Raw genomic sequence first — 24,681 nt, 5'->3', positions numbered from 1 at the left:
TCTGTCACTCTTGTGCCAGGCTCAGCCTGCCCTATTTTTTAAAAAAATGTATATTTTATTTAAATTCAATTTGCCAACATATATAACACGCAGGGTTCATCTCATTACGTGCCCCCTTTAGTGCCCGTCACCCAGTCACCCCATCCCCCCCACCTCCCCTTCTGCAACTTTGTGTTTCCTAGAGTTAGAAGTCTCTCGTGGTTTGTCTTCCTCTTTAATTTTTCCCCATTTTTTCCCCCTTAAGGTCCCTTTCACCATTTCTTATATTCCACATATGAGTGAAACTGTATACTAATTGTCTTTCTCCAATTGACTTATTTCATTCTGCAGAACACCCTCCAGTTCCGGCCACCTTGAAGTAAATGGTAGGTATTCATCCTTTCTGATTCAGTCTGCCCCATTTGGCGTCGTTGTTGCACTAGTATCTCCATGTCAATACACCTGACCAACAGGTGCACCCTACTGAGCCTTTGGGTCCTTTGCATCCATCATCCTTGGCCTGTAGGTGTGCATTTATGAATCCCCTGGCCACCTTCGGGCCTGTGACACCCTGAATGCTGTACTCTATACTTTTGATTCCTAAACACATTCCTCACTTCCAGTTACACTTCAGAAACACTCCTGTGCCCTGTGTTCGTGATTCCTGGTGGCTCTTGCCTGAGCCCTTGTCACTTTCATGCCCCTGCCCTTGGAACCGTGTATGCTGTACCCGTAAAGTGCTCAGGAAGGCGGCCCACCCTCCTGCAGGCCCCTGCCTGGCCGGATCCAGCCTTCCGCCAGGTGCCTGGCACAGGGCCCAGACCTGGGAAGAGGGTAGGGGCTGCACAGCTTCTAGGGAATGGCCTTGTCCCTGGGAGTGTCTCTCAGGGTCTCTATCTTTATTTCATCTTTCAGTGTCTTCCTCTGTGTTTCTTTGTTCATTTCTCTCTCTCTGTCTCTTTTTAAAAATATTTTATTTATTTATTCATGAGAGACACACAGAGAGGCAGAGACATAGGCAGAGGGAGAAGCAGGCGCCACGCAGGAAGCCCGATGTAGGACTCAATCCCAGGACCCCAGGATCATGCCCTGAGTCAAAGGCAAACACGCAATCTTTGAGCCACCCAGGCGTCCCCCCCACTTTTTTTTTAAGATTTGTATTTATTTACTTGACAGCGCAGGCTGGCAGAGGGGCAGAGGGAGTGGGAGAAATAGACTGCCTGCTGAGCAGAGAGCCTGACGGGCTTGATCCCAGGATCCTGGGATCATGACTTGAGCCGAAGGCAGATGCTCAAACAACTGAGCCACCCAGGAGTCCCTAGTTGTTTTTTAAAAAATGATTCATGTATTTATTTGAGAGGGAGAAAAAGTACGTGCCTGTGAGCAAGGGGATGGGGAGAAGGAGGTGCAGAGGGAAGAGGGGGAAGCAGAGGCACCCCCACCCCCCACCCCCAGCTGAGCAGGGAGCACCCAGCAGGGCTCGATCCCAGGACCTCAACATCATGACCTGAGCTGAAGGTAGACACTTAACAGACTGAACCACCCAGGCGCCCCTGTCTCTCCCTTCTTGTCAGTGCCTCCTTGTCTCTCTATCTCACTCCCAGTTTTTAGTCTTCGGGATCTCTCCTGTCTCTCTCCTTTTTTTTTTTGTACTTCCATGTATTCCCGTTTGCTGTCTCTTCATTGTTCTTCCTCGGGCCCTCTGAATCTCTCCCTCTCTCTCTCCACCCCTGCAGCCCTGCAATGGCCCCGGGAGCAGACTCTGGTTGGCCTGTGGTGGGAACAGCATGGGGATTAAGGAGCCAACGCCTGGCGTGGGGACCGCCTATAAGTCTCAGCAGAGCATGTCCCAGCTTCTGGATGGCCTGGGGGAGACCCTGTTTAGGGCAGGATCACGCAGGCCGCCTCCGCCCATGGCTGGGAGGCCACCACTGCTCTGCCTGACTCTGGCTCCATAGAACTTAAGACGCCTATTCGTCTATTCACCTGTTTGTTGAGAAAAGCTGTCAGCAGGATGTCAGGCTGACAAGCCCAGCCCCAGGTTGGGAGGCCCTGTGCCTGGGACTGCTTTCCGCACCCCAAAGGGAGTGCGAGACAAAGGAATAGTCTTCCATCTTCTAGTGCCTTACTTCTCTCCATTCATCGTTCTTCCTCTTTGGCCTTCTCTGGCCATTTCTGTTTCTTTCTTTGTCTCTCCTTTCTCTTTTGTCTCCCCATTTCTCCGTCCCTGTACCCCTTTGCTTTCCTCTGCACCTCTGACTTGTGAGGTGGACGGGGGCAGTGTCGGAGTCTGCATTCTGTTCCCAACCTTGCCCTGCTCCCCCTGCCCTGCTCCTGGCTGGCTCTTGGCCAAGTCCTTTCAGCCCTCTGAGTTTCTAAACGTGTGTAATGCTGCTTTGTCTTATAGGGAGCTTTATTCTTTTTTAATTTCTATTTTTCTAATTTTATGTATTTATTCATGAGAGACACAGGCAGAGACATAGGCTGAGGGAGAAGCAGACTCGCCATGGGAGCCCAATATGGAACTTGATCCCAGGACTGTGGGATCATGATCTGAGCCAAAGGCAGACACCCAGCCAGAGCCATCCAGGTGTTCCTTATAAGGAGCTTTAAATGGGGGGTGTTTGGAGTGAATGGGAAGCGCTGTGCATTAGTGTTATTTCTCAGTCTCTGTGGCTGTCTCCCAGCTGTCACATTCTCTCTGCTTCCATCTCCATCTTTGCACAGCACCCTGCGTCTATTGCAGACCTATTCTGTCTACCTCTGGGCTTTTTCTCTGCTTCTCTGTCATCAGGCCCTCACAGCCCTTACCCCAGGAAACAATGTCTCCCAATTTCTAGCCACTCTAGAGGTTGGGAGTAAGACTGATCAGTACAGTGACTCCTTTCTCTGCAGCCAGACATCCCTTCTCCTGATCCGGGGTGTGTGTGTGTGTCCTCCTCCCTGTCATTCAGCCCAGGCAGGTTTGAATCTTTTTTTTTTTATTTTTTAAAATATTTTATTTATTCATGAGAGACACAGAAAACAGAGGCAGAGACACAAGCAGAGGGAGAAGCAGGCTCCATGCAGGGACCCCGATGTGGGACTTGATCCCGGGACCCCTGGACCACGACCTGAGCCGAAGGCAGACGCTCAACCACTGAGCCGCCCAGGCGTCCTAGGTTTGAATCTTTTATAAAGACACTTTATTAGAAAATGATACAAATAGCCCCCCCCCCCCCCCAAAGGGCGCCCAGTAGAACGAGGCAAGCTCTCCTCCTTTCCCCTTGCGTTTCTCCGCTTCTGGGGGCGCAGAGCAGGTCAAGATGGGGGATGGAGCATGACGGGGGGCGGCAGGCACGGGTGCGGGGAAGCGGTGTGTGCGCGAGAGGGGCGGGGGCACAGGGTAACGGGCCGGGGGACCCAGCGCCGCACAAGGCGGGCCTCCCCGGGAAGGGCGGCGGGGGTCAGCGCGTGCGCAGGCGCAGCTGGAAAGGCCGCGGGAGGTTGCCGAGCCCGGAGCTGAGCGGCGTCAGGTCGATGTCCTCGGGCGCCCCCAGCGGCTGCAGCGAGAAGCTCTGCAGGATGGCGGTGAGGTAGAGGAAGAGCTCCATGCGCGCCAGCGACTCGCCCAGGCACAGCCGGCGACCTGCGGGGGCGTGGGAGGGTGCGGAGGAGCGGCCACGTAAAGATGGGGTGAGCGGCTCCAGTCCCGGACTCTCGGAAAAAACTGATTGGGTCACAGAGCCACTCCTCTAAAGGTCTGGGAAAGATGCTTAAGTAAATCCCCCAAGGAGGGTCTGGCCCATACAAGGACAAGTTCATGGGTTCGAATTGCAGCTCTGTCGTTACTAGTTCTGTGATCTTGGGCAAGCCAGTTTCCGAGTATTTAAAATGGGGATGGGGACGCCTGGGTGGCTCAGCGGTTGAGCGTCTGCCTTTGGCTCAGGGCGTGATCTTGGAGACCCAGGCTCGAGTCCCACATTCGGGCTCCCTGCATGGAGCCTGCTTCTTCCTCTGCCTGTGTCTCTGCCTCTCTATCTCTCTCTGTGTGACTATCATGAATAAATAAATAAATGACATCTTAAAAATAAAAATAAGATGGGGATGATGGGCAGCCTGGGTGGTTCAGCGGTTTAGCGCCACCTTCAGCCCAGAGTGTGATCCTGGAGACCTGGGATCGAGTCCCACGTTGGGCTCCCTACATGGAGCCTGCTTCTCCCTCTGCCTGTGTCTCTGCCTCTCTCTTTCTGTGTCTCTCATGAACAAATGAAATCTTTTTTTTTTTTTTTAAAGATTTTGTTTATTCATGAGAGACACAGGGAAAGAGAGAGGCAGAGACACAGGCAGAGAGAGAAGCAGGCTCCATGCAGGGAGCCCTACGTGGGACTCGATCCCAGGTCGCCAGGATCAGGCCCCGGGCTGAAGGCGGCGCTAAACCACTGAGCCACCCGGGCTGCCCCACAAATAAAATCTTTTTAAAAAAATAAAATGGGGATGATGAAAAATAAAATTTAAAAAATGGAGATGATAGTAGTGCCTTAGTAATTGTGAATGGTACATACAGGTAAAGAAATGAGAATATGATGCTATGTAGGTCATACTGCGTGTCATATGTTAGTCTAGGCACTATATTGATAGTCATTAATTTAATCCTAATTCCAAGAGGTGGGCCTTATCATTCTCCATTTTATAGATGTGGAAGTTGAGGCTCATAGAGGTGAAGTAACATATTCAAGGCCGTTATAGCTAGGAGATGACAGAGCTAGGGTCTGGCTGGAAAACCCAAACTCTTAGCCACTAATAGCTCTAATAGCTCTTCTTAAAAGTAGCGCCTGGAGCACAGTAGGCAGTAAGGTAAGTGGCTTATTATCTCCTCACCCCACCCCCACCTCCCGCCTTTTAAAATTTCTGCCCCTGGGTTAAACAGGAACGATTTTTTTTTTTCCCAGCGGGATCAAGACCACAGGCATGGAAAACTAGAACTGCTCACCTGCGCCACCCAGTGGGGAGACTGATGGTGACCACTTCCAAGTTGAATTTTTCTTTTTTCCAATTTGAATTAACATCCTGCCTCCCCACCTCCCTCCGTAAGGATTTTAGCCATTATCTATCAGTCTATATAGGAGCAGAGATGAGAGGGAGAACAAATGTCTCCGCACACCCAAAGCTGAGGATTCGGTGGGATGAAGAAGCGAGAGGGTTTGGACAGTGGAATTAGGACTGAGGAATGCAGATAGGAATGGGGCCCCAAAGACCCTGACTTGTCGCCATGGCTCTCACCAGCTGAGAAAGGCATGAAGGCTGGGCTCTTCTTGAAAGACTGATTGGCATCCAGAAAATGCTCGGGGTTGAATTCCTGGGGCGTCAGGAACTGGTTGGGGTCATAGTGGACTGTGTTAAGAAGGGTGATGATATCTGTGCCCTGTGTGGGTGGGGAGGCAGGATCAGTACGGTAGAAGATCTAGGAGATTCTCAAGCTGAAATCTCCACCCCACAGGGCTGGAGGTCCCAGGGACTTGATAATGAATGGGGCGTGGAGCATAGGACTCCAGCGGGGATTCAGGAAACGTGTGTCCCTGTCTGGGGTCCCAAGTGATGGGTGCTGGAAGCTGTGTTGACAGGGATGGGAGCTACCTCTCTTGTCAGAGCAGATTTGGGGTTTCTGGGAATAGGGAGTGTTCTTTCAGAACAGTGTTTAGGCACAGGGGTTCCCCAGGATGAAGTCTTGGGGATGCTGGAGAGAGAACCTGGGAAGTGGAACTGTCATGCGGAAGGGGTCTGGGGTTCAGGTCAGGATCTAGTCCATTATAGTACTGAATAGGGTCCTGGGAAGGGGCTGCGGTTCTGGATTTAAGAGCCTCAGATGTTTGTTGCTAGGGGCTTGGGATGCCGATCACTAAGGCCCGGGGTACTGATTGCTAGGGCCGGGGATCCTCCTTGCTAGAGACGCGCATGCCATTCGCCAGTCTGGGATGCCTCTTCCTAGTGCCCCAGACGTCCGTTGCCAGGTGCCCAGCACACCTTGGGTAGCAGGAAGCCGCGAAAGGGTGTGTCCCGAATGACGCGGTGCGGCAAGTTCATGGGGATGACGTCGGCGAAGCGCTGCACCTCGTGGATCACCGCATCCGTGTAAGGCATGGCCGCTCGGTCCTCCAGCGCCGGCAGCCGCGCGCGTCCCACCACGCGGTCGATCTCCTCCTGGACGCGGGCTGCAGGTGGAGGAGGGACGGGGCAGCGCAGTCAAGGGCACCCAAGGGCTCGACTGGGCTGGGGAGAGGCATGTGTGGGCGGGGGTCCAGCCAGCGCTTCCCAGTAGGGGCGCCGCCGCTGAGATGCCCGTGATGGTTAGCGGAAGCCTCGAAGGGAAGGGTTGGTTTGAGAGACGTAGGTGAGGGCGAAAATTTGGTTGGTGCAAGGGCTCCTAGGGGCAGGTTGTGCTGGGGGTGGGGGGCCTAGGGGCTGCCTGGTGTCAGGTCCCGGATGGGGCTGCGGGGGAAGCTGAAGGACCAGGTGGGATGGAGGGTGGGTCGAGTGCGTGGGCTTGCGAAAGCCCCGGGAGACTGGGGGTGATGCAGGCGGCGTGAACTCCGATAGACCGTGCCGAAGGCCAGGGTTCCACGATCCGCCCACAGGCTGGGTTTGGGGAGCTGGGGTCCCAGACCATGCTGTGTGGGCGGTGGTCAGGCTGACGGTTCCTGGCTGGCCCTGCGGCGGAGGCTCGGGCCCAGGCTCCAGCCGACTGTGAGATCGGGGCTCGAGGCTGGATGCGTGCTGTGTGGACCCGGTCAGAGGTGGGCCGCAAAGCAAGACCACGAGGGCGGGGTGCGGGTTCCCCCAGGCTGTGCGGGCCACGGGGCGGGGGGGGGGATGGGGTCGGCCTTCGTGTGGGCTTGGGAGTTTGGCTGGGGGTCTCAGGCTACCCAGGAGGCCTGGGCTAAGTGGCATGCGGGGCGGGGCCGTGCTCTTTGGTTGTGGGCAGGGCTTAGAGGTAGGTGAGTGCCAAGCAGGTGTGCCCCGCGGCGCTGGGTGCAGGATCTCCGGGTCAGGCTTGGGGCGCGCGCACCTTGCACTTTCGGGTACTTCATGAGCACAAGGAAGGCGTGGCGCAGCGTGGTGCCCACGGTCTCGGTGCCACCGAAGATCAGGTTATGTGTGGTCATCAGCAGGGTATCCATGTGGAAGTGGCTGTGCGGGTCCTGCTTCTCCTGCGGGGGGAGAGGAGTGGGGATCTGAGCCCTGAGAGATCCCGCCCGGATGCTGACCCCAGGCTCGGAGTCTGTGCGACCCGCTTTCCACAGCCCTGCACGACACCTGCTGGGTCTCACTTCAGTCCCTCCTTGGTTTAACTTTCTTTCCTCGGGGAGGCTGGGGAGCGCGGAAGGGCTGGGTAGAGACACTCTTAGCCGCAAGGCCCACAATTAACAGATCCTTAAGGACTTCTTAATGAGCTGTTAATTGGCAGTGGCCCCCAGTGGCTCCGGGGCTCCATCCCGGCAGAGCTAAGTGTTTCAACTTCACTCCCCAAGATGCAGGGAGATCATTCTCAAACCTGCTCAGCTCGGGATCCGCGTTGGTTTGAGGAGGGGGCAGCAGGTCAGACCAGAGACGACACTTCCAGGCCAGGCTTACTTGTGCCATTTTGTTGAGGAAACAATCAATGAAGTCCCGGGGACAGCGGGGATCGAGGGAGTCCTGGTGGTCGCGGACGCTGCGGGCGATGAGGTCTTTCATGCACCCAAAGTTCTGGAAAAGGCGCCGGTGTGGCCCAGGTATCCAGTCCAGGAGGCTCGGAAAGATGTTGTACAACTGGGGATGAAGGAGAGTGGGAGGGGTTTGGGGGATCAGGCAAGGGGTGTGTGTGCGTGTGGCTGCCAGTGAGGTCAGGTGGCGCAGGTAGGCACGGGCGGGATCTTGTGGGTCAGCTGGGTTCCGGAGAGACCGAGGTGGGACGCGGGCTCTGGGCGTCTACCGCAACGTGGTGGGGAGACCGAGCTTGGCAGGACCCGGTGGTGCGGCGCGGGGGGCGGAGCCAGACGGGAAGGGGCGGGGCCAGACAGTCCATCACATCGTCTCCCAGCCCCTGTTTCCTCTTTCCCAGGACAAGATGAACCCCAACCCCCAACTCCGTCCCGCCAGAGCTAGGCCTCCTGACCTCTCCCCAGGGGCCGCTCATGATTTGGAAGTTGTCATTAATGAGGCGGATAATGGTGAGCAGACGCTCATCATCGTAGTCAAAGCGGCTGCCGAAGATCACCGAGCAGATGATGTTGGACACGGAGCGGCTGAGCACAAACGTGGGGTCGAAGGGCTTGCCTGAGAGCGAGGGGCAGAGTGGGTCAGAGGGTGCATTGGGCAACACACCAGACCCCGTGCGGCAACAGCGCTAGAGGGCACAACACCCTGCCCAACAATGACAGTGTGACTTGCAGCACAGATGGTCACGGCCATCTAACATCTAACACCCCAGGTGCTACTGCATGTTAGATGTACTTGGCAACACGCCAGGCAGGACAGAACCCACAACATCCTGTCCTGGTGGACAACACCACTGAACAACAGAACAGACTGTTCTTTACTGTAGGACACACAGCACACACCAAACAATGTGCACGCAACATACAACACAATATAATATCCCATCAGCGCCTGATAACACTACAACCTCACCCAGTAATGGCACAGCAACACAACATCTAACACCCAATGATCTGAAGACTGAACAGACCACAGAAAATAACAAGTTAGCCATTATAACGACAGCTTGGGCCAGGAAACTGAGTCTGGAATTAGAGAGACGTAGTTTGGATTTTGGCTTGGCCTCTCAGTCTCACTGTGGACCTGATGAACTGACTTCCCTTCTCTGAGCCTCATTTTTCCTGTCTGTAAAGTGGGCTTGATGACAGTCTTCTCGTGGAGCTGTTATAAGGCGTCAGGGAAAGTGTGGCTGGCTCGGATACCTGGGTGGCTTAGTGGTTGAGCATCTGCCTTCGGCTCAGGTGGTGGTGATCCCAGGGTCCTGGGATCGAGTCCTGCATCAGGCTCCCCATGGGGAGCCTGCTTCTCCCTCTGCCTGCCTCTGCCTCTCTGTGTCTCTCACGAATAAATAAATAAAATCTTTTTTTTAAATAAAATATTTTAAAAAGAGAGAGAAAAGAAAGAAAAGAAAAGGAAAGAAAGAAAGAAAGAAAGAAAGAAAGAAAGAAAAAGAAAGAAAGAAAAAGAAAGTAGTTGGCTAAGGGCCTGGCTCATCCAGAGCCTGTATAAATCAGGGTGGTGTGGTAGACTGAATAATGCCCCCCCCCCAATATCCTTGTCCTCAACTCCAAGGACCTGTGAACACGTGATTAAGTTAAGGATTTTGAGATGGGGAAATTATTATTCGAGTGGGCCTAATATAATCACAAGGGAGGCAGAAGAGTCTGAGTAACGAAAGGTGATGTGATGGAGAGAAGGAGAGAAGAGAGGGAGAGATTTTGGAAGATGCTATGTTGCTGGCTTTGAAGATGGAGGAAGGGACCACGAGGCAGGGATGCAGAGAGCCTCTTAGAGCCTGGAAAAAGCAAGGAAATGGATTCTCCCCTAGATCTTCCAGAAGGAGCCAGCCCTACCAACCATTTTAGTTTTATGGACTTCTAGAACTATATGAGAATAAATCTGTGTTGCTTTAAGTCAGTAAGTTTGTAGCTTTTTTTTAAAAATAGCAGTCATTGGAAACTAACTTAGGCAGTCATTATTCCTTTATTTATTTATTATTTTAAGATTTTATTTATTTATTCATGAGAGACCCAGAGAGGGAGAGATTGAGAGGCAGAGACACAGGCAAAGGGAGAAGCAAGCTCCATGCAGGGAGCCCAACGTGGGACTCGATCCCGGGTCTCCAGGATCAGGCCCTGGGCTGAAGGCAGCGCTAAACCACTGAGCCACCTGGGCTGCCCTATTCCTTTATTTATATTGTATCATTTAATCCTGCAGCATCACTGGCCACATTTTCTCCCCCACCGTCCCAAAGCCAGCAAGATTTGGAGATCAGGGTAGAGAGCTGTTTACCTCTCTGCTTCAGTTTCTTCTCCTGTAAATTGGGGTTTATAAGAGGATCTCCTTCTTAGGTTTGGGTGATTGTTCAAGGAGGTAGTATGCACAAAGTCCTTAGAACAATGCTGGCATATGGTAGGCACCATGTAAGTGTTGGCTATATTCATTTTTTAAAGTAAGCTCCAAGCCCAGCATGGAGCCCAATGTGGGGCTTGAGCTCATGACCCTGAGATCAAGATCTGAGCTGAGGTCAAGAGTTGGATGCTTAATCAAGTGGGCCTCAGGTTCATTGCTTGTAATAACTTCCCAGGATTTTGGGGGGAGGTGACATGTGTTCATACATATGAAGAGTTTAGTATAGTGCCTGGTATCTAGGAAGCGCTCAGTAAATGGGCATTAGTGTGTTGAGGGTGGACCTTAGTGTCAGTAAGACACAGGTTTAAATCTTGGCTCCTCCACTGGCTAGTTTTATTATTTCAAGCCAGTTAGTTGACCTCTCTGTGCCTCAGTTTCCTTATCTGGAAAAAGGATCGCTCAGAGGCTTTAGGGGGTTATGCATGTAAGTGTGCTTAACACAGGGCCCCACAAGTGTGCATTCTCAAGAGTGTCATCATCATCATCATCACCACCACCCACCACAATGATACACACTGCATTCAAAATACCACACAGAGGGGGCACCTGAGTGGCTCAGTGGGTTAACTGGTGGACTCTGGGTTTCCACTCAGGTCAGGTCATGATCTCAGGGTAGTGAGATCGAGCCGCGGGGTAGATTGCCACACTCAATAGGGAGTCCGTTTGAAGATTCTCTCCCTTTGCACCTCCCTGCCCACTCTCCCCCCACCCTCTTCATGATAAATAAATCTTTAAACCAGAATACTTTGCAGAGACAGCACAGCAGAGCGGCTACCATATAACCTATCCTGTCACTATACATCAAGGAACACAGCACCTGAAACCGATCCACCTGCAGGGGTCACCACTCTTATTGCGCGCCAAGTGAGGAGCCTCCAGGAGTTTTGAGTTCATGCCTACGCTATCTGGCAGTCCTGACCACTGAGGAGGATGGATGTGAGTTAGGGGTATCCTACTATGTTCGGGGACCCCAACCTTCAGTTTTCCTTAGCTCTGCCAGCAGGAAGCTGCCTTCCTCCAGGATCCGCTCCTCAATGCTTCTCTTCCCCATCCCGAAGTTCCTCAGAATCTGGACGGAGAACCTCCTCAGGACTTTCCACCGGTCCCCGTTGGAGAAGGCGATCCCTGGGGAGAAAGGGAGGGGCCAACTCAACTGATGACTTGTCCCCAAGACTACTGCCATCCGAGTCTCCTTTCCTGGTGACTGCTGGGAGAGAGGCTGAGAATTTGGAATCAACCCCCTATGTCCACCCTGGGAAGTCCTACCTAACCCTCCAGCCTGGGTCAAGTGCCACCTCTGAGCTTCCAGAGGGTCCTGGGCTTCCTCACCATGGTCCTGATCACTCTGCCTCTGTTTCCTTCATCACAGACCTGATCTTTCTGAACTATCACCATCTAGCCATGGGGCTATCTCCTTCCATAAGCTGTGAAGGTGGGGGTGAGAATGGAGGGAGGAAGGGGGTGTCTTGGTCATCACTGTGTCCCTAGCATTGTCCACAGTGTAGGGCTTACCACACTGGAGGTGCTGGTGGTGATTGCTTAAAAATTAATGAAAGCACAAATAAGGGAGAAAAACAAGGGAAATAAACACTGAGGCATTGGGACCTCATTCAGGAACAAGACAGATCCTCTTCGCTTCTTTCCCTGGACTCAGGGTCTTTGCACAGGCTGGTCCTTCTTCCAGAACACTCTTCACTCTTTGCTCCTGACTAGTGATCTTCATCTTTTAGGTCTCAACTTAGAGGTCCCTTTCTCCAGAAGGCTCTTGCTGGCTCTCCCTCCCTGGCTGGCTCAGGTGCTTCCTCTGGGCTCCCACAGTTCCCCTGGCATCCCGCATTCCACTGTATGTGCCATAGTCTGGCGGTGGGGCTAACAGTAGGATAAGGTCTCTGATGTGTTTGTTTCTGATTGTCCTGGAGCAAGCAGAGAACTAGATGCTAAAGAAGAAAAAACCTCAGTGATTGTCTTGGATTGCCTGTATTATCTCATTGATTTGTAACAACTTTCTCATGCTAGCGGACTCAGGGTCAGAGAGGGGAAGCCACTTATCCAAAGCTACACAACCAGTAAGCAGCAGAACCCTGTTGTTTCTTATCCTCTGTGGTATGTATTGAATTAGATGGTAGTTATTTTTAGTAACAGGTAACATATGTATCCAGATGTCCTCTGTGTGAAAGTAGCAAGGTGACTTTCTCAAATGCTCTGTGTCCACCTCCTTGCATTTGGTGTACCTGGACAGGTGAGGTCATAAGGTCAAGTCCAGGAAGGGGACATGAAGGTGGAAAGTGTATTCAATACACAATAGGTGGATTTTTGTTTTTAACCAGAGCTCTTTACTTCCAAATCCTGGAGCAGCTGGGACCCATCTAGTGAAGGGGACGGGGGAGCCCTAGGTCTTCTTTAGGGGGAGAAGAATAGTCCAAGGTACAAGTCTCCAGGATCTCCTTTCCAATCAGAGAAACGTTCTGTCAACTTACTCTTTCTTTATCTCCTTTGTCATTTATTGGTCCCTGTCACATGGCTTTCTTTGAATAAAAGATTAATGTTAAAAAAAGAAAGAGGGGATCCCTGGGTGGCTCAGCTCAGTTTAGTGCCTGCCTTTGGCCCAGGGCGTGATCCTGGAGTCTCAGGATCAGGTCCCACATCGGGCTCCCTGCATGGAGCCTGCTTCTCCCTCTGCCTGTGTCTCTGCCTCTCTCTCTCTCTCTCTCTTTCTTTCTCTCTCTCTGTCTCTCATGAGTAAATAAATAAAGAAAACCCACAAGACAAGGTGATTTCCAAACCTAAGGAGGACAGGATATTGAGATAGAAGAGGTTTGGGGTTGATATGAGTTGCTGGATGGGTGGATCTGGGTTTGGATCAGGAAAGGGGTGACAATGGGGGATGAGAGGTGATTATGGGACTCATGATAAACTGAGTGAGGTTGCTGATGGGAATGGAGTTGTGTAGATTGGGAAGCAATGGTAGATGGGGTGGAGATAGAGCTTGGGCTTGGGTAGATATGTGCCAGGGTTGGTTTTGGTGATGGTAGTTTGGGGTTGAAAATGCAACTGGGAACTGAAAACTTCAATAGGTGATGAAGATAGAATATAGGGCTGCAGAGAAAAGTGATGGTGGAGTTCAGTTTGAAGGGTTAGGATGGGATTGATAACAGATTTTAATGTGGGTACTGGGAGAGGGTTCATAATGGGAATGGAGGGAGGGAGATGAATCAGTGTTGCAGATAAAGATGAAATTGAAGATGGAATGGGGAACATGGAGGTAGGGTTGATGAGGACCGGGTTGAGGTGGGCAACGTGGGCTGGGCCAGATAATTTGGCCACTTGACTGAGATGGAAATTTGATCATGTGGTTAGGCTGGAGGTAGGGATTGGAATGAGAATGGGATTGGAGTTGGATGGGGATGGGGATGGGGATTGATATAGAAGTGCATTTCAGGGACGCCTGGGTGGCTCAGCATTTGGGTGGTTGCTTTTGGCTCAGGTTGTGATCCCGGGATCCGGGATTGAGTCCTGCATTGGGCTCCCCACAGGGAGCCGGCTTCTCCCTCTGCCTGTGTCTCTGCCTCTCTCATGAATAAACAAATAAATCTTAAAAAAAAAAAAAAAGAAGAAGTGCATTTCAAGATGGTGGTGGGATGTGGGGATGGAGAAGGTGGAACAGACAGACTCTAGACTAGCGCTGTCTGGCTCCACCCAGCTGGTGTCATCGGTGAGACCAATAGCCCTGAGTATCACTAAAATTGGGAGGACATTCTCCTACCCTTGTCCCTTCCCTCAGTGTAGAATGAGTTGGGGTGGAGAAGATGGGGAGCAGGCTTACCATTGCCCTTAGTGAAGTTGAAAAAGACAGGGTAGTCACCACGGCCACTAAAATCCTCCCCTTGGTCCACAAGGGCCTCCTTCACGGCTTGGTACCCACTGAGGACCACCACGCGTCTCGGCCCCAGGTGCACTGTGTACACTGAGCCATACTCCTTGCTCAGCTGGGGGTAGGAAGACAGACGTCACAGGGGTGTTTGGGGCCCTGAGACCCCTCCCCCAGTTCCTCCCTCCTCTTCCAAGCCTAGATCCTTGCACCTTGGTGAGAGAGGTCAGCATGTCTTGGGAGCGAAGCTGCAGCAGGTTTCCCAGGAATGGGAGGGGTCTGGGGCCTGGGGGCAGCTGGCTCTTGCCCCTTGAATTGAGGATCAGGAACAGAAAGGCGAGAGCCAGGAGCCCGAGCAAGATGGCTGTGCTCACACCATCCATGGTGAAAGCAGCTGCAGGTATCTGGGGGTGGGGCAGAAGAGGAGAGGGTAGGATTAGGGAGAGAGTGAGACCCCCTCACTCCACATCTCCTGGGACTTGCCTTCCCCAGGCCCTAGAAGTGATGGCAGGCAAAGAGAAGAAAGGAGGTAGAGAGAGGTAGGGATGGAGAAAGGCCAGGGGATGAGGGAAGGGAAGTGGGGAGGTGGGGAGGGAGAGAGGGAGCGCGCACAGAGACAATAGAGGTAGAGACAGTCAAAATACAGAGAGATTGACAGCAAGAGAGACAGCAACAGAACGGAGACAGACTGAGAGACAGAGCGAGACACATGGAGATAATGAGGGATACAGGGAAAACCAAGTGAGTTATCTGAGTATCTATAGATGTCTGCCAACCATCTAGCTATCTGCCTGCCTATCATCATCTATCATCTATCATGAGACCGAAACTTATGCAGAGACAGTGATAAGAGATATAGACACACAGGGGGCAGAGACAGACAAATGAAAACACAAAGCTAGAGAAAGAAGAGGGAGATAGAGAGACACACACTTCCCGGGAGACATAAAGACAGACACGGAAAGAGAAAGGACAGGAAAGAGAGACAGAGCTATACTGAGACTGAAGGGGAGAAAGTGACAGAAAAGGGAGATGCACAGATAGACAGACAGACAGGCACATGGAACATTAGACAGAGACGCACAGAGACAGAGAAAGAGGCAGAAGCAGAAGCGGAGGGAAAAGAATCGGAGTCCAGAGAGACATACCACCTGCTGGGTAAAGCACAGTCCCTGGAAGTGCCGGTGCTCAGCCCCGCTGAGAGCTCTAAAACGTGGCAGATGAACGAACAGAGAGCCAGGAAAAAACCCGGAAAGACAGGCCCAGAGACCTCGAGACCCCTCGGAAGAGGTGATAGGGAAGATCCCGGCCAGTCTTAGCGACAGAGATGAAGCCGGTGACCCCTCTCTTGAGAGCCATCCTCCTCTGTGACCTACACCAGGTCCTTTACCTGCTGAATTTTGGGGGGCAGCTGAGGTGTGATCTGCTCCAGATCTGTGCCCTGCAGCTCTGGGTATGCCTAGGGGGTGGGGGCTGCTCTTAAATCATCTCTGTCCACACCCCTTGTCCCCCGCCCCTAGGTTTTCCAGTGACTTTTAATCCCTTCCATTTTCTTGCCTTACCTTTCCAGTGGCCCAGGGCTCGGGGCTCTCAGCCAGCTGGAGTGATGCCTCGGTGGGTGCCACCCCTTGGGAGCCCTCCAGTGGCCTCTTTGGGGCTGACCTAATCTCTCCTTTACTGTGATCAATAGTAGCCATTTGCCCTACAGTAGGGCGAAATCTTTTCCATTTATTTCTTTAAAGATTTTACTTATTTATTTTGAAGAGAGAGAGAGAGAGTGCAAGTGGGGAGAGGGGCAGAAGGAGAGGGAGAGGGAGTATCTGAAGCTGGCTTCATGCGGGCTCACACTGGGCCGGATCTCACCACCCCAAGACTGTGACCTGAGCCTAAATCAAGAGTCGGAGGCTTAACCAACTGAGCCACCCAGGTACCCCAAACTTTTCCTTTTTTTTGCCATTTGGGGCCCTGGGTCTCATTTTGGATCTGGGGTTTCGGGGCTCGGCAGAATGAGCCAGGGATTGGGGCAGGATCTGTTCGGTGTTTTGGGCACTTGGTCTGTTTCTCTGGGTTCAAGTTCTTTCCTGCCCCTGACTGGTCATGTGACCCAGGCAAGTTTCTTTCTGTTCTGGAGTTCTCCCACTCTCTGGCACCTGTTCACAGCTCTTCTGGCCATCCTCTGTCTCTCACGGTTGGTCTCTGAAATTCTGTGTGTGTCTCACTTTGCTTCTGCTTCTGAAGCCTTTGGTCTCTCTTTATGTCTCTCTCATTCTTGCACCCTGTGTGTTTCTGGGTCTCTCATCTCTGTTCTATTTTTTAAAAATTATTTATTTGACAGAAAGAGAGAGAGAGAGAGAGAGAGAGAGATTGAGAATAAGCAGGTGGAGCAGCAGAGGCAGAGAGAGAAGCAAGCTCATCCCTGAATGGGGAGTCCGATGCGGGGCTTGATCCTAGGACTCTGGGATCATGACCTGAAAGGCAGATGCTTAACTGACTGAGCCACCCAGGTGCCCCTCTCATCTTTGTTTTGTCTCTAATTCTCTCTGTGATTTTTCTTTTTCTCTCTGCTTCCCTCTCCCTGTAAGTCTTTCTCAGTCACTGTCTCTTCCTTGACCCTCTGGGTATCTTTCTCTTTCTGTCTCTCATGCCTCCATGAATCCGATTGCAGTGGGCAGTATTGAAGTGGGCTGAGATTGAGGGAGGATTTGGAGGAAGTGGAGAACAGACCTCAGATTTGTTTGCTTTAAGCTTTTATTTTATTTTAGAGAGAGAGTGAGAGCGGGCCAGGAGGGGCAGAGGGAGTGGGGGAAAAAGAATCCCAAGTAGACTCCACACTTAGCATGGAGCCCGATGTAGGGCTCCATCTCATGACCCTGAGATCATGATCTGAGGCAAAATCAAGAGTGGGGCAATTAACCAACTGAGCCACCCAGGTGCCCCTAAAGATTTTATTTTATTTTTTATTTAAATATCTTTTTAAATTTATTCATTCATGAGAAAGAGAGAGAGAGAGAAGCAGAGACACAGGCAGAGGGAGAAGCAGGCTCCACGCAGAGAGCCTGATGTGGGACTCGATCCTGGGTCTCCAGGATCACGCCCTGGGCTGAAAGCAGGCACCAAACCGCTGAGCCACCCAGGGATCCCAAGATTTTATTTTAAATCCCGAGATCAAGAGTCTCATGTTCTCCCAATTGAGCCAGTAGGTTCGACCTCATACTTGAATGATTCCCCTGCAGCCTTCTGCCTACACTGTCTCCCCCCACTCTCCTCAGCCCCCACCAGCGGTGCCTGCTCTGGGTTCCTGCCCCAGAAACTGGCAAGGTCAGGAGGGCAGGCTGCAAAACATGGATCTAGGCTAGGACTCCAGTGCTAGGAGTTAGGGTGGGGAAGAGAGCCCCTGAGGTTAAGAGTCTGGGAGGCCAGGTGGTATGTGGGTGCCCCCACAGGTCTGTGGGTATACACAATGTTTGCCTTTCCCATGAAGATGAGGAAGTGCTTGAAGGTCCTGAGAAACTTGACACCTGAGGTCTCAGGCACTTGGCAGGATGGAGGTGGGGCCCATGCTGTTGTTTAAGTTCCAGAGAGGCTGGTTAGGGCAAGCCCTGGAAGAAGGGTGAAGGCTAAATTATGGGATTATATATCTCCAGTTTCCCTTGGCATCTACTCCTACTTCTGGGGCAAGGGGCAGGACTGGATCCATCTGAAGCCTATAAATTACTTTTCCCTGACCCTAAAAGTGAGTTGAGAGGGTCCAGATGGGACTGCCTCACTGGGGAACATGGCACTCATAAGAAGGGATTTTAAGGGGCTTTGAGTTCTTATAGTCTGACTTGCTCTCCTGCTACAGAGAAAATGTGGAATAGGGGGGCTGTGTTGTAGGGTTTCTCAACCCTGGTACTATTGACATTTGGGCTGGATAATTATTTGTGTGTGTGTGTATGTGTAGGGGGGAGCTTTCCTGTGCATGGTAGGATGTTTAGCTGTATGTCTGGTCCCTGCCTATATCTCTGATGCCGAAAGTGAAATTAGAGGTTGACCTACATGCAAGCTAGATGGTTCTAAGAGGTTCCAAAAGTGGCCTCACATTTTGCCTATAAGCCATCCTACTATGAAGGGGGCTCAGGGGAAGGTTACACAAGACTGGTCAATAACTATGATACAGAAGAGCTGTGGTTTAGGGTAATTAATGAGGGAAATTATGTTAAAGTGTTTCAGAAGTCCCTTTTATTATCTGATTAAAGCTTTCATGCAGTGGAAAGATACCGAGGAAGATTAAAAAATGGCAAGTATTCGAAGAGTCTTAAAAAATTATAAATTTTGGGATGCCTGGGTGGTTCAGTGCCTAAGCGTCTGGCACAGTACCTTTGGCTCAAGACATGATCCCAGAGTCCTGGGATTGAGTTCCACATTGGGCTCCCCTCAGGGAGCCTTCTTCTCCCTCTGCCAATGTCTCTGGCTCTGTGTGTCTCATAAATAAATAAATAAATAAATAAATAAATAAATCTTTAAAAAAATAAAAAATTATAAATTTGGAATACTTTCAGAAGTGCAGAGAAGTTGGAGAGTACAGAAAAGTTTTGCTTACCCTTCATCTAGCTTTCTCTCATGAGAACATATTGCAAAATCATGGTACAGTGAGCAAAATTAAGAAATTAGCATTGAAAAAAAAAGAAATTAGCATTGATACAATACTACTTACTCAGATTTTATTCAGACTTATCAGTTCTTCCATGAATGTCCATTTTCTATTCCAAGATATCATCTAGAATTTCACATTGTGTTTAGTTTTTGTGTCTCCTGAGGCTCTTCCAATTTATGAATATTTATAAATTCCCCATTGTATATTCTTAGAATGAGGATTTTTTGAAGTTTATTAAGTAATCTCTATACCAAACATGAGGCTCGAACTGACAACTCCGATATCAAGAGTCACACATCAAAAAAAAAAAAAAAAAAAAAAAGAGTCAATGGTGAAAAGATACTCTCTTTAATAAATGGTGCTAGAAAGACTGGACAGCTGTATGCAAAAGAATGAAACTGGACCACTTTCTTACACCATACATGAAAATAAACTCAAAATAGGTTAAAGACCTAAAATTAAGACCCCAAATCGTAAAACTCTTAGAAGAAAACATATGCAGTAATCTCTTTGATATCTGCCTTAGCAATATGTTTCTGGATATATCATCTGAGATAAGAGAAACAAAAGCAAAAATAAAGGGACGCCTGCGTGGCTCAGGGTGTGATCCCGGGGTCTAGGGATTGAGTCCCGCATCGGGCTCCCTGTGTGGAGCCTGCTTCTCCCTCTGCCTGTGTCTCTGTCTCTCTCTGTTTCTCATGAATAAATAAATAAAATCTTAAAAAGAAAGCTAAAATAAACTATTGAGACTATACCAAAATAAAAGCTTTTGCACAGCAAAGAAAACCATCAGCAAAAAGGCAACCTACTGTATAGGAAAATATATTTTCAAATTATATATCTGATAAGGGGTTAATATAAAAAATATATAAAGTGCTTATACAACTGAATGCTAAAAAGGAAACAATCTGATAAAAAATGGGTCGAAGACCTGAACAGACATTTTTCCAAAGAATACATCCAGATGGCCAATAGACACATGGAAAGATGCTCAACATCACTCATTATCAGGGAAATGCAAATCAAAACCACAATGAGGGGCACCTGGCTGGATCAGTTGGAAGAACATGTGACTCTTCACCTCAGGGTGGTGAGCCCCACGTTGGGTGTAGAGATTACTGAAATAAAACCTAAAAAAGCATAATAGGTTATCACTTCACACCTTTCAGAATGACTAGTATCAAAAAGATAAGAAATAGGAGTACCTGCGTGGCTCAGTTGGTTAAGTGTCTGCCTCCTGCTCAGGTTGTGATCCTGGGATCCTGGGTTTGAGCCCTGAGTCATCCTGGGATCCTGTTTGAGCCCTGAGTTGGGCTCCCTGCTCAGTGGGGAGTCTGCCTCTTCTCCTCTGCCTCTCCCCGCCCTCCACTCAGGTTCAGGCTCTCTCTTTCTCAAAATAAATAAATAAAATACTTTTTTTTTTAAAGACAAGAAATAACAAGTGTTGGGGAGGATGTGGAGAAAAAGGAGCCCTCATGTGCCATTGATGAGAATGAAAATTGGTGCAGCCACTGTGGACAACAGTATGGAGGTTGCTCAAAAGATTAAAAATAGAATCGCCATATGATCCATCAATTCCAGTACCAGGTATTTACCCCACAGAAAATGAAAACACGAATTAAAAAAGATATATATACCATTGTAGCATTATTTACAAGGCCAACATATGGAAGCAGCCCCAGTGTCCATCAATGGATGAATGGATAAAGAAGATATGGTATATATAAAATGGAATATTAGTCACAAAAAAGAATGGGATCTTGCCATTTGTGACAATATGGATGGACCCAGAGGGTATTATGCTAGCTGAAGTAAGTCAGACAGAAAGACAAATACCATAGGATTTCACTTATATGTGGAATCTAAAAAACACAACAAAGAAACAAAAAAAAAAAGCAGAAACAGACCCATAAAGACAGAGAACTAATGGTTTATGGAGGGAGAAGGGCAAAATGAGAGAGGGGCAGTGGGAGGTACAGGTTTCCAGTTATAAGTCATGGGGATGAAAGGTACAGCATAGGGCATATGGTCAAAGGTATATTTGTGCTCTGCACTCTTCTGTGCAGAGCAGCCTGCTGGTTTCCAATGCTGAATGGCTCTGTCCAGGTGTGAGGTTCTGGAAAAAAGTCTCATGATAGCATAATAGCATTGTTTGGTGACACACGGGAGCTACACTTGCGGTGAACATAGCATCACATATAGAGTTGTCCAATCACTATGTTGTATACCTGAACTAATGTAACATTGTGTGTCACCTGTGCTTCAATTAAAAAAATAATCTGCATGCTGGGTTTAGCTTCACAGACTGCCTTCTCTATTTTTTTTTTAAGATTTATTTCTTTATTCATGAGAGACAGATAGAGAGAGAGGCAGAGACACAGGCAGAGGGAGAAGCAGGCTCCACGCAGGGAGCCCAATGTGGGACTGGATCCCGGGACTCCAGGATCACGCCCTGGGCCAAAGGCAGACGCTAAACCGCTGAGCCACCCAGAGATCCCCCGCCTTCCCTATTCTTTAACTCATCTGCATGGTTCACTCCTTCATTCAGATCTCAAATCAAATTCTCTTCCTCATGGAAACCTTTCCATCCACCTTGTGGAAACCAGGCAACTTCATTCCTCTGCAGCTATTAACTGCTGTATCTTCTTGAGACACTCACCGCTCCCTGATGTTAGAATATATGTGTGTGTGTGTGTATGTGTGTGTGTGTGTATTCACAGCCTCTGCCCTCCTAGAAAGTGGCAAGAGGACAGGACGTGAGCTGTCTGCTACTATGTCCACAATGCTTGACTCATAGGTGCTCAAGGAATGTTTGACGAATCAACAGACATTATAGAGGTTTGGACTCTGGAATCCGATAGACATGGGCATGAATCCCAGCTCTACCTTGTCCTTTCAGTATGTCCTGGGTAAGTGAGCCACAGTGACCTCATCTGACAAATGGGGGGTATTTGTCTCTGCACCACTGGGCTGTTGAGAGGGCTCTGGAACTCAAGCATGTCACATGCTTAGCAGGGCACCTACAGTGTAAAAACCTGGTACCTGAGAACTGTTCTTTTTTTTTATTTTTTTATTTTTATTTATTTATGATAGTCACAGAGAGAGAGAGAGAGAGAGAGAGAGAGGCAGAGACACAGGCAGAGGGAGAAGCAGGCTCCATGCACCGGGAGCCCGATGTGGGATTTGATCCCAGGTCTCCAGGATCGCGCCCTGGGCCAAAGGCAGGCACTAAACTGTGCCACCCAGGGATCCCTGAGAACTATTCTTAATGTCCTTCCTGGATCTCCTTTTTTTTTTTTAATTTTTATTTATTTATGATAGTCACATACAGAGAGAGAGAGAGAGAGAGAGAGAGAGAGGCAGAGACACAGGCAGAGGGAGAAGCAGGCTCCATGCACCAGGAGCCTGACGTGGGATTCGATCCCGGGTCTCCAGGATCGCGCCCTGGGCCAAAGGCAGGCGCCAAACCGCTGCGCCACCCAGGGATCCCCTTCCTGGATCTCCTAAAGCCCATGGTAAAGGCACCCTGATATCTTCTTCCCAGCTGGGGTACTGATGAAAAGGGAGGAAGAGGGACGCCTGGGTAGCTCAGTGGTTGATCGTTTGCCTTTGGCTCTGGCGTCGGGCTTCCTGCCGGAAGCCTGCTTCTCCCTCTGCCTGTGTCTCTGCCTCTCTCATGAATAAATAAATAAAATCTTAAAGAAAAAAAGGGAGAGAGAATCCCAAACAAGAGGCTGAAGGTGGTTTGTAGCCTTGTTGGCTTACAGTTGGGTTGTGCCCAGTCCTGACCCTTTCCTGAGTTAGTGGTAGGTGAGAGAAAGGGACGGCGGTGGAGCAAAATGAAAAGCTCCTGTTCTACCGAGGGCCAATCCAGTTCTGAGAGCCCTTGCCATTCCAGGAAAGATTAAGAAGGGGTTTGAATCATTGTGTTCGAGAGCCTGAGAATCTCAAACCCACTCTCTTAGCATTAATACCTGGATTCCTGCAGAAGTGAAAGAGAAGAAATTGCCCCCACTTCCACCAAGTCCTTTGAGGAGACTATTTCCTATCTGTCTGCATGTTGGAATGCTTGGTGGTGCTCTCTCCTCCTCTGCTCTTGAGCACATCACTCACATCCCTCCAGAACCTTCTCCATGTCAACCCTGGGAACTCAGAGACACTCCCCCTCATTATCCCTTCAGTCTCCCTTTGGCATGCAAAGCATCAAGGGCAGTGGGAACATGATTTCCTATTGAGTCAAAGACCTGGAGAGTTGACCTGGGGTTCGAAGCAAAGATGGGGGAGCTGAGGAGGTAAAGATAGACTTAAGAAACTGGGGATTTGAGTAGAGCAGAAGGGGACGAACCCTCTCTCCTCCCCCAGGCACATCAATGCAGGTGAGAGCACTGCATGAATCAGGTCCCTTAGACAAAGCAGTTAGCGGAGAAGAAGCCAGAGTTTGGAGAATAAGCAAAAGAGAAACTGAGAGGAGGACACCTGTGGAAGAAAGTTACAAGCAGAATCAAACAACCACAGACATTCCGTGTTAGTGGTATAGATACCATTGGGGGAGGGGAGAAAGCTTCAAGGGCTTCTAGGAGAGGCTGGTTTTTTTTTTTTTTTTTTTTTTTTTACAAATATTTTTTTTTGTAATTTTTATTTATTTATGATAGTCACAGAGAGAGAGAGAGGCGCAGAGACACAGGCAGAGGGAGAAGCAGGCTCCATGCACCGGGAGCCCGATGTGGGATTCGATCCCGGTCTCCAGGATCGCGCCCTGGGCCAAAGGTAGGCGCCAAACCGCTGCGCCACCCAGGGATCCCGAGAGGCTGGTTTTATAGGAGAAAACACTGAGAAGCTGCAAGCAGAGGAGCTCTGGAGAGGAGCTGCCTGGGAAGAAGGGCCACAGTCAGGGAAACACAGCTGGAAGACATTGGGAAGGGAGTTCTCCCAGGAATGGGATATGGGAGGCAGGCAGACATATACTCCTGGTGGGGGTGTGTGTGTGTGTGTGTGTGTGTGTGTGTGTGTGTAAGATCCCAGAGGTGAGAGTGACAGAGCAGGTCAGGAGGACTGTCTCACTGTTTGCTGGGCTGGCGGTGGCTGCCCACTTCAGATGGGGCACCTGCTCTCAGCCCCCAGTCCCCTCCCAGCCCAAATCACTTGCTGGTGGCCCATCAGGCCCCTGGGGGCATTTGAGTGTAGGGAATGATAGGTATTAAAGGGTATTAAATGCCAGGCTGAGGAACTCGGACTTTGTTTCCTAGGTCCTGGAACACGGTTGCTGAATGATGAGACCCATTGCACACAATGCTTGACTCTCGGTTTACTAAAGAAGAACTTACGAATCTCCTGACTGAGGTCTAAGGCAGAGACCCTCAGGCTGTCTGTGAGAAGAGGAGGAAGGAGATGAGCTTACCAGGGAATAATTGAGTGTGCAACTGGGACAGTCACTCTGTCTGAATTGGTCTTCATGATAGAGGACACTGTCACTTTCCACCTATAGCATTGTACCTCTCTCCTCCTGCCTCTAGTCTCCACCTCCTTGATGGAGCTTGGAGCAATCTTTCCCAATATCACCATGTCTTTAGTTCATTCATTAATCAAGTCAACAAATGTTAACCAAACATCAACTAAGCATAAGCACTGGAGATAGAGCAAAGAATAAAACAGACAAAAATGCCGTGCTCTCAGGGCGTGGACATTTTAGCCGGGCTACCTCATGTGCGTGGCTGTGGGTGTTTCTCTGGGGTCCATCACTAGAGGTAGAACTGCTGGCTTGGACTTGGCATTGCCGAATTGCTCTGCAAAGCAGTTGAACTAATGTATACTCCCACCAACAGTGGATAAAAAAAAAAAGATTTCTGGGGCACCTGGGTGGCTCAGTCTGGTAAGCAGTTAAGCGCCTGCCTTCAGCTCAGGTCATGATCCCAGGACCCTGGGATTGCCCCACTTCGTGTCAGGGCTCCCTGCTCAGCGAGGAACCTGCTTCTCCTCCCTCTGATCCTCCCCCCTTGCTCGTGCTCTCCCTCTTCTCTGTCAAATAAATAAATAAAATCTTTAAAAACAA

At 50.1% G+C, this 24,681-nt stretch overlaps 1 protein-coding gene and 2 long non-coding RNA genes across 5 annotated transcripts in view; 2 read left to right on the top strand and 1 right to left on the bottom strand.

The window, feature by feature from the left end:
• Window positions 1–11,750, top strand: part of LOC118351609 (uncharacterized) — a 14,851-nt gene extending 3,101 nt beyond the window's left edge. Inside the window, exons 4-8 of the long non-coding RNA XR_004807302.2 lie at window positions 331–365; window positions 4,255–6,176; window positions 7,488–7,730; window positions 8,060–11,064; window positions 11,187–11,750. This is a non-coding gene — a long non-coding RNA (uncharacterized LOC118351609). The remainder of the gene's footprint in view (window positions 1–330; window positions 366–4,254; window positions 6,177–7,487; window positions 7,731–8,059; window positions 11,065–11,186) is intronic.
• LOC112645440 (cytochrome P450 2F5) lies at window positions 3,189–15,526 on the bottom strand. Its single transcript, XM_025424916.3, has 10 exons — window positions 15,387–15,526; window positions 14,209–14,400; window positions 13,952–14,114; window positions 11,104–11,253; window positions 8,114–8,274; window positions 7,591–7,767; window positions 7,025–7,166; window positions 5,983–6,170; window positions 5,242–5,383; window positions 3,189–3,607 (listed from the first exon to the last, which is right to left on the bottom strand). The coding sequence occupies exons 2-10, from the start codon at window positions 14,377–14,379 to the stop codon at window positions 3,426–3,428; spliced, it is 1,476 nt and encodes a 491-aa protein (XP_025280701.1). The 5' UTR covers window positions 14,380–14,400; window positions 15,387–15,526; the 3' UTR covers window positions 3,189–3,425.
• LOC112645443 (uncharacterized) lies at window positions 15,495–24,681 on the top strand. Of its 3 annotated transcripts, none has more exons than XR_007402671.1 (5): window positions 15,495–15,923; window positions 20,060–20,219; window positions 21,430–21,541; window positions 23,285–23,399; window positions 23,879–24,681. It is a non-coding gene; the product is annotated as an uncharacterized LOC112645443 (long non-coding RNA). The 3 variants fall into 3 exon arrangements; XR_007402674.1 differs by lacking the exon at window positions 15,495–15,923 and adding an exon at window positions 16,129–16,184; XR_007402672.1 differs by lacking the exons at window positions 15,495–15,923; window positions 20,060–20,219 and adding an exon at window positions 16,124–16,184.

This window comes from Canis lupus, chromosome 1 (assembly GCF_003254725.2).
Source record: "Canis lupus dingo isolate Sandy chromosome 1, ASM325472v2, whole genome shotgun sequence".
Lineage (NCBI taxonomy): Eukaryota > Metazoa > Chordata > Mammalia > Carnivora > Canidae > Canis > Canis lupus.
Note: the sequence above shows the minus strand (reverse complement) of the source record. Positions and strands in the feature narration are given on the sequence as shown.